At 41.3% G+C, this 16665-nt stretch overlaps 1 protein-coding gene across 1 annotated transcript in view; it reads left to right on the top strand.

The window, feature by feature from the left end:
- The window catches only part of bckdhb (branched chain keto acid dehydrogenase E1 subunit beta), a 54410-nt gene extending 40513 nt beyond the window's left edge, over positions 1-13897 (top strand). Inside the window, exons 10-11 of the mRNA XM_030394830.1 lie at positions 10927-11078; positions 13422-13897. Coding sequence (XP_030250690.1) covers positions 10927-11067 — 141 coding nt within the window. The 3' untranslated portion in view covers positions 11068-11078; positions 13422-13897. The remainder of the gene's footprint in view (positions 1-10926; positions 11079-13421) is intronic.
- Positions 13898-16665: the final 2768 nt, after the last annotated feature.

Genomic DNA, 16665 nt, shown 5'->3' with positions numbered 1-16665 from the left:
CGATGAGCTTTTATTAGTATCTGTAGCTCCCAGTGGTAGGTTATGTTCTTCAAAGGTATTGGTCTTAATAGGTTGCAATGGTTTTGTCAATAAAACCCCAACTGTGTAATAAAGCCAAAATGGCCTTTTGCTGAACGGCCCACAGCAGTGGTTTTAAAACAAAGGGACAGAGGGAGAAATGTGAGGCAAAGATATGTTAGGTGAAAGGGCCAGTGTTCTAAAAATGAAGGGAAGTTAGTTACTGTAATTTAGCAGCTATGGTCATTCAAATCCTTAAGTCCCTGACTGCCGCAATTTGCATAAAAAATCTCACTTCCAACGCTTTCAGAGGATGTGTAATCTTGCATGGAAGTGAAGGAACTTTTCTCCAAGAAGATACTGCATGCAAAGATGCTGCCTATTTAGTCCAGTGAGAGTTGCTCGCCTGGTGCATACACAAAAAAAAATTCCAGCTTTACTTCCTAGTTTGCAGCCCACTGAATATGCCCAGTGGAGTCTCCCCTGCTTGGCCCATAGGCTTTACATTAGGATGACCTCATGGTAGTTGGGAGAGCATGTGCCCTGTGAACAGAGGCTATGTCCTCGCATTCTCACCCATTCAAGTCCGACCTGTGGCATCCCAACTTTCCTTTCATAATCTCTGGCTGCCACGGTCACAATAAAGATACAAAAAACCCCCAAAATATGTCGAAGAAAGATTCAATGTATCTGGTTTGCAGTTTTAGTTATACTGTTAATGGTTTTATAGAACACGCTTTGAATTGTAGGCAGACATTAGGCTAATTTTACTAATGTAGGAGGCATGTCAAAGTGGGGCAGAGATCATCTGCAAGTGATTTTAAAAAAATCAACAAAACGTGCTGGGAAGGTCGAACTGGACAGACCCACACTGGGTGTGACTTCTGCCTGACAACATTTACTGATCATGTTTTCAGCCATTGTCAGCTGAAGCTTAAGTTTGCAGCCATAATTAATAACTGTTACCGCAAGCCCAGCTAATCAGCCAAGATCTGTGGAGGCCTCCCTGAGATAGGTGTTTGCAGCAGAGTCACTAGATGCCTTATCTTAAAGTCGCTATGTGAAAACAATATTACCGTAGACAAATGTGAAAGGTACTGCAGATGGATGAATGTTTTGATTTTGTAATGTTTATGTATTGAACAGCTTTTATTTTGTAGACTGCTGAGGTCTGATTATTGGAAGGACTTTCTGAATAAAACTTCATACCATTGTATCCAAAGTATGAAAAATGATAGACAAAACCCATTAATATTTGATTTTTGTTTTGATTTGCAGTAGCAATACATTTTATGACGGCACTAAAGCTCAGATTCTTTCTCATTAACATGGCTCTTTCATCCCTCAAACACTGTTACTTTCCCTGCCTGCATTCATAGACAGACATTTGCCGTGTTGAAAACTTGTAGACATGCCGGCAAAAGAAATGGCTATTTTAAATTGCATTATTTGATTTTGTCATAAACAATGTCCTACAAAAAGTGTCACTGGCATGCAACATTTCTGTGAAACCCAACTTTTTCTTCAAAGTCAGAGACCTTGTTAAAAGCCCCTAAACGAAAGGGAGTTAAAACTAAGCAAAAACAGCCCACGGATCAAACAAATTCTTGAGGAGTAATTAGTTTCTTATACGGAGCAGCTTCAGTCTCAACAGTTGTGTTGAGATTGTTGATACAGTGGGTCTAACTACCCATATAAAGTTTACGAAATATTGCTTGTTACTGGCAATACCAAAGGCCTGGACACTGTAAGCAAGACATGCCAGAGACATAGAAGTGTGATGCATGAGTAAATGAGAAGTTATCCCCTTCCCATCCTACTAATCACATCTATTTGTGTGTGGTGAGATAATTATCTTCGGTTTGTGGGGTGAAGCTCTTAGCAGTGAGTACCACTCTGCACTCGGTGAACAATTTGTGTTTCAACAAAGACAACTCTCCCATTTGTACCCATCTCCTCAAAGGTCAGCGGGCTGATTGTACGCACAACACTGGATGTGTTACCTGGAGCTGGTTTCTTGTTAATGTGCATGAACTCAGAGCTTGAAGCAGTATAAACCGATCGATCCTCTGCTCGTTTACTGTCGGTCAGATGTTGCTCTCTTCCCCTGTCCGGGAGGGCTTAAATGGTCAGTGAGTCATCCCCCTCATTTCCATGTTTCCACATTGTGTACGGATGATGTAAGTTGTTGGTGTGTTCACTGATTGCATTGATCTGTAGTTTTTGTGTGGCCTCAGGCTATTTGGATACACTCGCTGGAAAGAAAACCATAAATTTGTTGATAGTTGTGTTTTAAAGGGATGCAGCTTGACCTACGGGCCCACATCATACTTCATTATATTACAGATATTCCTTCTTCAAAGAGAAAGGCATATGCTTGTTATGGCCTCTCAAAAATAAAAAAATACGACGGCCCACAGCACCCCTTCAACCAATCCTCTTAGTGATTGAAGATTCATATCAAACTTTGAATAGTTTGGTATATAATAAGCATATGGACGGACAGAGGAGAAGTGGATTTGGCTGTTTGAGTAGTTTGAGGGGATTTTGTGGCTGTTTTGATTGTTTTTCCTTCGCCATGAAACTGGGTCATCGTTGGAATCCATTATAACCACTGTGACTTCACACTGACTACAGTTGTCACTGTCTGCAAAGGACCAAGCTAAATCCAGCATTTGAAAACATCTTTCACTTCCACCGGGGGTGAGTGGTTGATATCCAAGGAGATGAGACTTTGGGTGGAGCGTTGTTTTAACACTTTCCAGATAGCAGAGTGAGGTTGCAATTTCAATGACTCACCAGAAAATAACTGGGATGTGGTGTGGGCTGCTCTTCAGGGTTGCACATTTCTGGAGAGAAAAAGGGTATCATCAGTTTCTCACCCAGGAGAATATCAAGGTCAGGATTTTCTTTCACCGCTCTGACGGAACATGTATTGAATCTTTTGTTTTGATATGGACATAGGGGCAACATAGAATATGATTGTGACCATTAGTCAATATCAGAAAAATAGTGAAATTTGCTCAAGGTGATGTTCACATGTTCCAAAAGATATTCATTAAAATCGCATAGAACAAGGAAGAGTAAATCCTTGTAATGGATATGTCTGATCTGTTGAACTCATTGATTGAAAAGTGACTAAACTGGCAGCTGTTTCGATAGTTGTTTGTTGGTAGACTAATTGTTTCAGGCCTAGAATCCACACCTTTTTAACATGGTCTTAACAAAGCGGAAAATTAAGAGCTTTATTAATGTTTTCTTTAGTTTTGTATGGTAGGCTTCGATTCAGTTGCTGTAAGACTTTTTAGGGTTGAGATGTATCAGTTTAAAAACGTAGTCAATGTGAATAGAGCAGATTTGAATGTGGGGAAACGTTTTTCAAAATTCATTTAAATAAAGAATAATATGGTAAATCTTGTGCCACCCTTGACTTTTCCTGAAGGCACCTACTTCTGGAACCTCTGGTGCAACCCAGTTTTAGGTCAAGTCACACATGTCTGGTTTGATGCAGCTTTTGTTGCTAACTCCGAGAACAAACAAAACAAAATGGCAATTATAAGTTGATTGTGCAGTCCTAATCGGCTTTGATCATGGGAAGGGATGCTGGTAAAAGTACAGCTGTTAGCAGGGAGATTCTGAGTCACAGGTTCTCGTCAACTACAATAGAAACTCTTGTTTCAGGATATTGGAGTCAGATTAATACAAATCCACAGCAGTTTGGATTGTAATGGTCCGTATTTGTACCACACATCCTTGTTAACTAGTGCACCCATCCAAGCACCAAGTCAAGGGACAAACAGATGAACTTTCAGTTTAGCTGTCATAGTCTTGGTACTGGGTGTACTTTTATTGCAGCTGGAGGTGATGGCTTCAGATACAACCCATCAACCTCAGCCGATTCCATGAAAAATCCATTTATGGTTTTGATTTTCTCTGTTGATGAAAGAACAGAAGAGAGTTTGGTGAGACCTGGCAAGTTTCCTTTGTCAAGCTTTGGCTTCTGCCTTAGTGATTTAATAATGTGTCATTGGTTGGCCTTTTTTCAAGTGTTAGGCTGCTAGGAAAGAGCAGGGCAGAATAAGATGTGGCTGAAGACAATGCTTCATGGACCTCAGGGATGCACAGAGAGAAATGGTGAGTCACACTCCTTCCTTCAAGCCTCCAAACAATGACCAACTTGACTGTAGTGGATTCAGATTCCATAAAGTACACACTTTAGCTAACAATTTGGTTTTAGAGAAGATTTTTTCCATTCATTGTGAACAAAATAATGAAATGCTGTATAACTGTGACCGTAGTGTTTTACAGAAAGCCTTGGCTGCTTAGAACAAAGTGAGAAAAAAGTGCAGATACTGCAGGTACTCAATGTAGAGTACAATGTAGAATATGGTAGTTTTGTAACTAAAGTTGCCTTAACTAAAGTTTTTTTTTGCACACTACCACACAATCACACTGCTTTGAATCATATAGCTCTGTAACTCAGGGGGTCTCAGAGTTGTCCGTGGGGCCCCTGGATTGGCTGGCTCTAAGTTCACTGGTAGCACTTTCCATTATTTGTGTATAATTTAAACTAACATCCAACCCAGCACGTCCCACTGGGTTGTGGTACTGATCTAGGGCATGGTTCAAAGACTGCTGACTCCATTCTGGCCAAGTTGGTGTTAGCTTAAGATAAATACTTGCATGTCTTCTGCCATAAATGCCCTCTGAATCAGACTACAGGTTGCCTGTCAGGCTTGACTAAATGAGAAGCAGAGTAGGTTCAAGGCCTCGAGCGTCATGCTTTACTGTTAAAGTCCTTCTCCACCGGGGATACACTAAACTGCCTTCAAAGGACCGCATCTATATACGAGGACTCCTTTAAAAGACTGGAGAATTGGATACAGGTACCACCACCTTGGGGAAGGGGGTTATGGGGGTTATATAATGGTGGTCTGCTACTGCTTGTTCCCACCAGTTGCTTAGTAGCCTCAAGTCTGATTGACTCATTAGCCATGTCTTACCTTCATATAACTGCAGGGTGTTGTGTAGTCATTTCTTAACTTAAAATTGCGAATGCAAGTCGATGACATTTTATCTGTTGAGTTCAATTTCACTCAAAGTCTTTTGACATACTGAATGTCTAAGGTAGAGAAATGCAGATCTTTTGTCTGGACTTCATATTCTGCAAAAAATGGCCTTGAGACGCATCTGAATGTGAAAAAGCACTTGATTCTAACAGCATTATCACACCAATAAAAGCTCACACGCCAGAAAAGATGACTGACTGGATGAGAATTGGATAGACGGCTTCATTAATCCTAAAGTTGTAATCCTCAAGATGAACGTGAAATCAAATAAATTAGCCATGCCGCGACAGTAGATGTTCCCTCAGTTACACTGTGGTTGGGTATACACTGTTTACAATACTTGGCCACCAAATGACTATGCTTTGCCATTTTAAAAAAAAATAAATAAATAATTAAAAAAAAAATCAATACTTAGTAATAGTCAGAAGAACAATTACAATCTGCCACAGGTGTTTACCCCGTGCATCAGTGGGACCAGCAGCAGTGTCGTGGCACATAATAGCCGGAGACACATTTAACTTCTAACATGATGACAGTTGACGGACAAGATGATGGCAGAGGATTTGTTGTCAAAGGCAAAATCTCTTATCCAGTTGGTGAAGCCTGTCGTCTGCAGCGCTTCATCTAACTGCTCCTTCCTGTGCCATTACTCCCAAAGAAGTATAAAACTACTCCCTGATCTGCTGTCAACAAATGTCAAATGGCCGTTGTTTTGCTCTGTAGATGCAATGTTGACTAAAGATAGTGGCGCTAACTGAACACATAGCATTTCCTGTGATTAGCCTACTTCAAAACAAAAGTCAACTCACGTGTCACCAGATAAATGTTTTTAATCTGAAGCTGCAGCTGTACGAAATGTTTGATTTCTTTTAGTAAATTAATGACATGAAACTCATCTTTCCTCAGATTGGCTTTAAGAGTAAGCGTACATAACATAATTTTAATCACCTACCTTAATGAACACACACTGGCTTGGCTTGCCTTACCTCTGTTTCTTTCTCCTTTCTGTTTTCTCCCTCCCGGCAACGCTATCTGCTTTCCACAGCATGTTTTATAAATTCAGCCAAAAGACACACCTCGCATTTTGACGGTAATTTCGTTGGCTTAAAAGCAGGTGAGCGTCTTGTGGAGGAAGCGTGATGTTAATTGTGCAGCCAATCAAAATTATCAACAGAAAGACATTGCAACAACCAGGTGTACTTACAAGTCGTCTGTACAAAAACAACAGCGAAGGTAGGCCTACATCGAATTGGAGAAGTCACATCACAATTACTCTAAGATTCCACTGTATGCATGTGCGTTGCGTTCTGGCACCGGTAGTTTTGCTAAGTCATCCGTCGTCTGGCAACCCCCACCAGCTGCATTTTGAGTCCGGCACACCGCAGCACTGCCGGAAAGCTGGAGTTGTGAGACTGAGGAGTTCCCGCGATAATTCCATAATGTGTGATTAATAAGGTGTGATTGCAGTTATAGGTATATGCTATAAAAACTACTACACACAGTGTTCCAACGGAAGGATTAGAAGAAATGCTGATATTTGTCCATTTTTTTTTTTTTTTTTTTGTGCTGGCGACAACACAGTGATTTATTTTGAAAATGAACTGGATGTTATGGGCCGGGGGCCGTCAATAATAGAACAGTGATTGGTTGAACTTCTTTCAATCTGTTCTCAGTTGAAATCAAGCTGGTTTGGAGGCCTGGTGTTTTCTTTCTTAGCTGATATAGCAAGTGTTATTGGCACTTTCCCACCCCTGTCTGACTACAACCTCCAATCTGCGGGTGTTTCTGACAAACTGATTCTTGTGTGACAGGAGACACTATCATCTGCAACTCTGAGCCCCTGCTGAGAGGTATTTTCAGAATCCTGTGCCACTGCAGGATGCAGGCGTTTTGGCACTCCCAGTTTGACATATTTTCATTCTGACATTTAAGGATATTACATATAATGATGCACTTCTCGAAAGATAAACACTGATTAGAATGAAATCTGAGTTGTGTGGCCATTTTCTGTCCAGCTGTGGTGGCAGGCAGGCAGACTGCTGTACTTTTTCTCCCACTTCCAGTAAATGTATTTAGAGGAGATTACAGATGTGATCCAGACAAAAGAGCAAACTCCCTGGTACCGTCTGACTGGTTGTCTGTAGTTGGGCAGAGAATAGATCTTGAGGTTGTAATCTCGATGGACAGGGATAATCACATTGTCACTTTCACAAATACACTGAGATGAAAAGAAAGCAAGACACCGTTTGGCATTATTTGGGGTCATTGGAAGGAAGTTTTTCCTCTTTGTTTCCTGCAGAAATGTCCACCATGGCCATCATGCTGTCAAATGAATACCATAAAATATAAAAGTCAAGCCGAAGCAACTTTTAGAGATGCTGTGATCTCGTCTTGATCTGTGAGTGTAATGCTTGGGCCCTTCAACTGCCTGTCAATTCAAGAAGCTGACATCCATATCCAGCTTTGCTCCAGGCTTCATCTATTCAAGTACACTCCTGTCCAACTTGAACATTCCCAAGTTTGTATGTTTCCAGTAGATGAGACTGAACTTTGCCCAAGAAAACACCAGTTACCTTTTTAAGCTAGGTGCCAGGTACGGCATGCATTAATGATGTTTAAATGACTGTTAAAACAAGACTGACTTTGTGTGCATACCCCATCTTTTAATCACTATCCAATGCTGACGATCAAGACCCAAAGAAACCTATGACATAGTCATAGTGTAGCATGCTGGAGGCAGAACCACAAAACATGCCAGCAGTCCACGGCATACTGTAGCACAACGCTTCAGTTGAACCCTCGTGTTTTCAAAGAATGAACATTACACAATCCAGATTTTCTCTGCCCACATACACATTTTTTAATATGCATCTGACTTTGAATGATCTTCATAGACCCTAAGGCCATTGACATTTGTCAGCACATGAATGCAACCTGCTTAAGAAGAAAATGGATAAAGCCAGGATTTGTCTTTCACCTCATCAGTGGTACAGTGTCTGTTGTCAGGATGTGCCACAGCCTGTTGGAGAGAATCTCTATCTCTCAGGTTGTTCTGAATAGCAGTAAAGAGGAAAGAAGGGTTTGTTGAACTAGTTGTCTCCATTCAGTGTACATTCATTAAAGCTAATCACAGTTAATTATGCGGGTGGAGCAGACTGCAAGCGCGTGGGGGAACGGAGTCAAGCTGCCAGTCAGATAACAGTGCCAGCAGCGTAGAGCAACTCTTTTTTTTTTTTTTAACTGTTTTTTGGGTCTCATTCTCTCTGGAACAAAAATAAAAGACCTCACGACTACTGGGCTGGCTTCTATTCACTGGCTTTTTGTGGCTTTTTATTAGGCTGATATTAACCTTGTTTTAGGGTCCATTATGTGTGAAAAAGGGCAACAATTTGAGCACCCTGTAAAATGGTGGTCTGATATTTTAGCAATGCTAAAGACATGGTGCTATTGATGGCAATGTTGGCAAATCTCTGTCCACTACTTTTGTAACCTGGCAAGGGCAGGCACTTTCAAAAGATGAATTGGCATGTGATTGGAGGAACCATCTGTCTATCCCCCCAATCACAGGCTAACTTCAACTAACCATTTCATGGTGGGTATCTTTTGCCGATATTCCGCCTGGCCATCTGTTTGAAAGTTACAGAGGCCGAATGGGGGGTCAGTTTCGTTCAGCCCTCCTCTCCGCCAGCGTAGGTAGTAACGGAGGCGAAACAACGTCTGTGTTAAAGGTTAGGCAGGCAGTGTGGGACAGGGGTGTGATGCTCTGATGGCATTCACTGTCTGACACCCAAACAGATCCTTCACTCATCAAATAAAACAGAAATGTCCCACACTTCAACCCACAAAGCAACGTTACAAGACCAAAAAACAGTAATGGGGGTAGCAGGTCATGTCTTTGGCATCTTATATGAGGGGAAAAAAGTATCTGCCCGAAGAACATTTCAGGCAGAAATGGGACAAAGAGTCGGTAGGACAGACAGGATGACTGGCGTATTTCTTTCCCCATATAAGCTGCCAAAGACACTACCAGTTACTACGTTACTGTTGTTTGGTCCTCTAACAATGCTCTGTAGGACATTTCCGTTTATTTTGTTGCGTGAAGGATCTGTTTTTAGTTATCACACTGTGAACACCATCAGACCGACACGCCCCCCCCCCTCTTCGCGCTGCTGGCTTATCCAGTCACACAGGCACCAGTTCGTCCCTGCTGCGTCTCTGATACTACCCCAGGAGGCGCATCAGAGCTGCAGCGACATATCACCCCTCGCCACATCTGAAACTTTCACACAGAGGAGGGCAGTGTGAATGGGGCTACTATCTCTGGCAACTTCAATTGAAATAAATCACCAAATTTAAGGAGGAAAAGTCACTGCGGCGGTTAGCCTTCCAAACTGTGACTTCAGTGAACTCCCCCCCCCGGAAAACGGCATCCCTCTCCATGAGTGAGAGCCAGAAAGGGTCCTCCTCCTTTTACTGATGCCGATAATGTGATGTAATGTAGTCCAAAAAACTTTCCACAATACATGGTGGGTCTGGATCTCAATTACAACACTTAATAATAGTATCCATATGAATAGAAACAGTTGGCAAATACATGTTTAGATGAACAGGTGGAAATTGTCGGAAACTTCTCTAGACACTCTAAAACCGGATTTTCATGAAATTTAGTAGATTGTCATGATGCCCAGAGAATGAATCCTAATAACTGTGTTGATTCTGACTTGACATCTAGTGCCACCAAAAGTTCACATTTTTCACTTCATAGTGAAACATCTCAGCATCTATTGATAGGATTACTTTGGTGAATGAGGAATTGACTGATAGCATGCTAACACACAAACTAAGGTGATGTGTATGGCAAACATTATACTTACTAAATATCGGCATTTTAGGATTGTCATTGAGAGCATGTTAGCATGCTGACATTCCCATTTAGCTCACAGCACCACTGTGCCTAAGCACAGCCTCACAGTCTTCTTGTGTTGCATTTTTATAGGCTGTGAAAGTACCAAAGTACAAAAGGCTCCTCATCAAGTCTGACATTCCCCCTGGACTATGCCAGAGGTTTTATAAGAAATGAAAAACATAGTGTGAAACATGCAAGTCCTGCCCTGCCAAACAGCAAACTGCTTCATGGCAGCCAGTTGGCGCGTTGGTAATGTGTGATTACATGGATGGTGATGCTGTCGGTGTCACAAAAAAAAAAATAAACGGGTCAAAATCCATTTTGTGCCTGCACAAAGACCGGGCTGTTGCAACTTCCTCGGAGTCAACGAGGGGTGCTTTTGTTTTGGTTGCTTGAGTTGTTTGCAGGTCCATTTAATCTGAAAGAGGGTACTTCAGGTCTGTTTCTGCAAATCTGTGTGCACGCGTCCAAGTGTGTTCATTTAACTCCTCAGGGGGTTTGTCCCATTTGGAGTGTTTTGGCCAACTTCATTCTGCTTTGTCTCCATGGGAAGAGGTCACAAGCCATTATAGAGACACAAGTCACGGCTTGTTTTGCACTCAAATTGCCTGAACACTGGCCCGCACTGATGACCCTGAATGAACCATTTGGGCTTTTAGCGTATAAATCATAGTTGGCAGTAAAAATAGAATTGATTTGTCAAGTGTGATCTGTTCTGAAGAACCAGTTTTGTCTTGTTTCGTGCTGACACAGCAGCCTACGTGAAGCCGTCTATGTCGTTATAAAAGTATGAAACATTTGAGGATGAGGGCTTTTCGCAGTCCAAACATGTTAGCGTGGCTTCCCGGTCCAGTGAATGATGTTTTGAGAACTGACAGCATTCAACCTATAATGACTGTTTGTCCTTTCCTGTGTTTTGTTTCATCCTTACAGGAGGAGTGCTTCCTTAACCTGGAGGCTCCCATCAGTAGGGTCTGTGGTTACGACACCCCCTTCCCTCACATCTTTGAACCCTTCTACATCCCAGACAAGTGGAAGTGCTTCGATGCCATCAAGAGGATGATCAACTACTGAGCCCCTGTCAGGTAGGAAAGATCTGACGGCTTCCCTTGAAGGACATTGTGCAATTTCCATACACTTAATGTATATTACGGCCTGCCGACAATTCCCCTGTAATCTGCATTATATATTCCAGTAATGTAGGTGTGAAGACATGAAAAATATAACCTGCCATCAGTAACAGTCATCAGTAGAGAGACAATTTTGTGTTTTTTTTTCTCACAGACTCTGTGACTTTAGTTTAATGGAACCCTCCATCAGACATGGAGTTTAATCTTATCCACACATCACAGGCTAATACACACTCCAGGCGAAGTGTTAGAGACGATAATGCACTTTTGCACTTGGATACAGACTATATATGCTTTAAAACAATTAACTGACAGTGACTTTCTGTTTGGCTACCTGCAGTGAATGATATAATGATTTATTTAATGCTTCTGCAACATGTTGTCCAGAAGCCAACACTGAGGGCTTTAGTACAACATTAAAGGGTTTATATAAGATTGTAAATTCAAATGTAATTCTAAAAAATAAGCAAAATAACACAAAATAAAGTGAATTTATACTGTTCCTGCACTTAAGATATTTAAACCACCATTATTTCATAAACAAGTCCATATCGGTTACACACTTCAGCCACTATCCTCTGCAGGAACTTTCCCCTGGGAGTAGGAAACTCTGAAGGAGCTGCAGGGACCTCCGGATGGACTAGCAAAGATCAATATCATCATTGTTGTATAGTCGCAGCCATTGCTTTTCAATAAAGCTGAACAACAACAACAGCAGCAGACTGAAATAATTTTGTGGTTCCTTTTTAAAAGTAGTTTCTTGGACTACAAGTTCACAGTGGGAATGAGGCTATTACCCGTGTTATGATTTAACATGAACCTACCTATCTAACATACCTGTCCGTCTTAGTTATACATAATATAAACTCAGTTTAGCTAGCTTGACACCTAAATGCAGATTGGAATTAATATTGGCTTGATATCTTGCTCAGGTCTGACTGGAGTGTGACTGGGCAACGAGTCAAGCCAACAATCTAGAGCTGTTGTGTTTTTCTTTTTGGTTTGTTTCTGTCTTCTGTGACAGTAAACCGTCAGCTGGAAAAAAGCAAAGTATGATCACATTTTAATATAGATTTGTCAGGTAAATGATAAAAATGGTTTGTTGCAACCCCCCATCAGTTCTTCACATCGACAAAAGGGGGGGGGATGTGTTTATGTTTACATGCTTCACCTACACTGAAGCCCCTGAATGTGAAGCCTGAATGTACAGAGGATTCCACAGCATCTGTTTTGGGTGGATTCACACCTGCATTTAGAGCTGCCGACTTGTAATCAGACCACCCAAGACTGATTGTAGTGCCTAGTGTTAACAGGGCCGACATGTCATGGATATGCCCCGTCAGGTTGCGTAACCTCACACTGCTATCTCACTCTGGAGGCTTGTTATTGTCTTTCATTGGGTGCAGAGGTGTTGAATAGTCCTTTGAGAGGGGGCAGTGAGTCTTTCAGACTGAAATCGCTTTTGAATTTGTCAAGTCAGGTGAAACTTTATTTATAAAACGCATTTCATACACATGGCAACAGAATGTGCTTTAGTGAAGTGACTACATTTGTAGAAGGGCAAGTGCAGTGAATAAATATGCATATCAACAGGTGTTGATGGTTAAGAGGCCACTGCCTGTGGACCAGAGAGTTCTTTTGTATTTAATTAGCTTTTGTATTTTATTAGTCTCTTATATAATGAGATGCAAGGCTTTGTAAGTTGTGGGCAGAATCTTAAAATCAAATCAGATCATCAATCATCAAATTCTAGTTTTGAAAGGGGGGGTCAGTGCAGAGATCTAAGAGCAAGTGTAATGTGTTTCAGCTTTTTAGTTCCGGTAACAAAGTATGCAGCCACATTTTGAATTCCTTGAATTTGTGTGGGCCTTGAATGCACCATTACAGTAGTCTAATCTTTGGTATGAATGCATGGATTAATATCTGCCAGTGTGAATTTGATGGAAGGCCTTTTAGTTTTGAGAGAAAGCTGATCTTGTGAAATGATCGATGGGGTTTTAAAATTTAGATAAGCATCTATGATTAAACCCAGATTTCTGGCTTCACTTTGTCTCAACAGAGACAGAGAGCTGAGCTGAGCTGCAGTTTTCTGTCTCTGAGCCTTTGCACCAAACATCGCTTTGTCGGTGTCGTCTTGAGCTATGGCCGTTAAGATGTTGGCATGGATTAATAAAATGCGAGCAGTCAATAATAAAATACATAAAACACCAGCATGGATATCTCCATCCAGCTTTTCTTTTCCTCCTCATCTGCCATCCACTGTGGAAGTTGACTTATTGAACCTCTCTCCTCTTCCAGAGCCAACTTCTGGTCGCCCTGAGCTCCACACTCGCTCCTTTTCCTCTCCATTCATCCAATCAGTGGAGAGCAGCCAGGAAAAGACACTTTGTTGACCATCCAATCAGGAAGCAGTATCCAGATGGGCTCCATGTCCCTGTGTCCTCCAGCTAAAAGACTGTTACAGTACCTCTGGATCAGTGAACTTCATTCTGTTGCAAGGGGAAAATAACTTCATCTGCTCTCTGTGGTGAAAATCATTTTTAAAATCAACATAACGCACATAATTTAATTTCCTCTGAGGTAAGAGGTGGATACTGTGGGGATTATTTAGTTGAATTTGTGACTGTCTGCCTTTCTGTGCTGTTGCTTTTGATTGAATGTGTTCAGCTCTGCTCTAATCTTTATTTAGTTTGACATGAACTGGCCCGTATTGTACTAATATAATGGACCTTTGGTTTTTAAGGAAAATAAACTAGAAATTGGTGAAAAATGTATGTTTGGTGATTTGCATTACTTTGAATGTGTTTGTATTTTACTGTTATTTTTGGCAGCAAAAAGCTACCCAAGGGGTTACAGCTGGTCGTAGGATCAAGAGAAATGTATACCAGACTGGCAAAGTCTTCACATTTGATAAATCTTCTGATGAAGTCTGAGAATTTTACAGTTCCAAGACAAATTTTACAACTTGTTGAACACATTTATTACATTCACTTTTGATTTCTTGGCCAGCTGCTCACCCTGTGCACCCTCTAGGCCAAACAGGAGACGAACTTATCTCCGTTGCAAAAGCACTTTGATTTAAAGATGTAAAATCGTACAACTGCGGAAAAAAACTAGAATTTAACATCATGGCCACTGTATGAACTTTTGTCCTATTGTAAAGTTTTAAGACCTTTCCATTTTATCAGTGCTTCCATCAGAAAACGGTGGTTCCTTGTTAAACTTCTTGTCCATTTCTTGCCATTTAAAGTTTGGATATGGGGAGTCGTGGAATCAATCGCGACTATTGTTGGAGTCCCGTTTCCTTTTACTGCACGTTTCTGAGAATAATGAATCCTAGGTAAACTATTACCTAAATGACAATGAAAACTGCCTGTCAGGAGTTGGAGTTTCTATTAGAAGACACCGGCGAGAAACGATGGCATCCATAACTGCTCCACCACTCTTGACAGCTCGTGTGCGCAGGGAAAACCAAGAGTAAAAGTGTAAAGCATGCTAACCTCATGAGGCTGCAGCATTCCTCACACTGTGGCAGAATTAGATGGAGTGGGTAAACACTGAAAGTTATGATATGAGGGCAAACCTAACAAAAAATGTTAAGTTTGCCCTCAGAGAGCAAGTCATAGAATCCAAAATATCCAAATGACTCCTCATCTGGAGACTATGAATGTGCTTGGCAAGCCTGTAAGAAGGGTGGTCCAAAATTCCCAAATTCAGTAGCGATTGCTCCTGTTTGGGTCAAGATAATTTACAGCAAAGTTTAAGCTAAACGGCCGGTAAGAACCGTCATACATGAGTTACTTATCTTGCGTAGTGGTTTCAGAATTATGGCTGATCATCAAACTTGACAGGGTTCCTCTGGGGAGCATGAAAAGTGTAAAGCAAAACCAATAATATAGAAATATAAAATCATAAGCTTTCTGTAATCTTGGATTCTGTTACAAATCATGTACAAGCAGATATTTATGACGGGCTCATCAGGGTTTATCCTCTGGGTCCATGAATGTCCACTGATTTTAACCAAAGAAGGATGAATGTATAATTTGTACCACTTGGGGGCAGCAAAACAAGCTGTCAACACAACATTCTTGTGAGATATTACCACTTTACAAGGTTCTCATGGCAAACGTTAGAAAACTGCTGCCTTAATACAGATCTGGCACATACAAAACAACATTAGCATTCATTTGAACTTTGTGTTTCTGGACACTTGCAGTTCAGCATTCAATATAATTTCAACTCTTCTTCAGTCCTAATGCCTGATGGAAATGCTTGGCCCTTTAACTTTTAAAATGCTCCACTAGTGCCATTTGGTGCTGGATAGTTGGCGTATAGTCGGTTTATCAGTGGTTTTAGTTGAAAAATTGCTCCAGGCTCCAAAAACAATGAAGTTGCCAGCAGTAAAACCAAAACAACAAGCTCTAAAAGACACCGAAACGCTCTGTAGAGCTCAGGGGAACTTCAGAAACGGTAATAATTCTTTGTGGGCTTGTCACTACGAGAGACCCCTTTCACACTGATCTGTTGATAATATACACATTTTGATTTTGACTGCATGTGTAATGTGGTAGAGTTTGGATGAAATGAGTATTACATCCAAATGACTTTAATTTAAACGTTCACACTGATGGATTAGCTTCACAATTAACTGTGACAGATAATTACTGTTTGAGCAACTGTTGTTCACTCCCATACTCATCTGTTTTTCTTTTGTGCTGGTTCATCTTATTTGAAAAGCATCCACTCACCTCAACCCACCAAGTATGACCGCCACCTCATTCATCCTCAGGGGGTCCCCTGCACATTTTTAACCACTCTGACTGCACACAAGGAAACATAAACAAGTGGAAAGTGCCACCTTGTGAAATGTAAACCTAAAAGGACTTATTGTGGCATTGCTCATTTTCTCCATGTGTCAGTCATTTCCCACATGTTCATTTGACCATTCACAAACAAGCACGCTAGTTGTTGCTGATGTAGTTTTGACAGCCCCTCTCATTTGCTTACCCTCAGTGTGTACACTATTTCCTGCCCGATGGCCAATCACTCTTCGCGCAGTTTTTAAGCCTGTGGGGAAAGAATAATCAGCTCGCTAATAAACGTTTACAGTGGAGGCAAAAGACGGACGAGCTAGACTAGCGCGGCCCTGTGCCTCAAGGTCTTTGCTTTTAATTTGTCTGAAGCGCTGAACTCGACCCATCAGTGGAGTTTAGGAGAAAAGGTAAGAAGGACTTCAAAGTGGGACTAATGAATGAACCGAGCGATGTTTCCCCTGTGGCACACACTGGGCTTTTGAAGACCAGAGGAGTACAGTGCAAATGTGTCTTGACAGTATCTGGACACCAGAGAGTCCCAAGCTTTTGATGTAACGCAGGCATCTGGATCGTCTTCTGATAACAATCATGAACATTACACAGTTTGTACTTTTGGCTATTTCTTTGTGTTATTTGGAAACTTTTTTAAAGTATAGAGATCAAGATGTGTGCTGCGGTGTGTGCGACGTGCCCATTTTTTTGGTGCAACTGCTTTCAATATGTCACTT

Source organism: Sparus aurata, chromosome 17, assembly GCF_900880675.1.
Source record: "Sparus aurata chromosome 17, fSpaAur1.1, whole genome shotgun sequence".
Lineage (NCBI taxonomy): Eukaryota > Metazoa > Chordata > Actinopteri > Spariformes > Sparidae > Sparus > Sparus aurata.
This window is presented reverse-complemented; position numbering and strand designations above follow the sequence as displayed.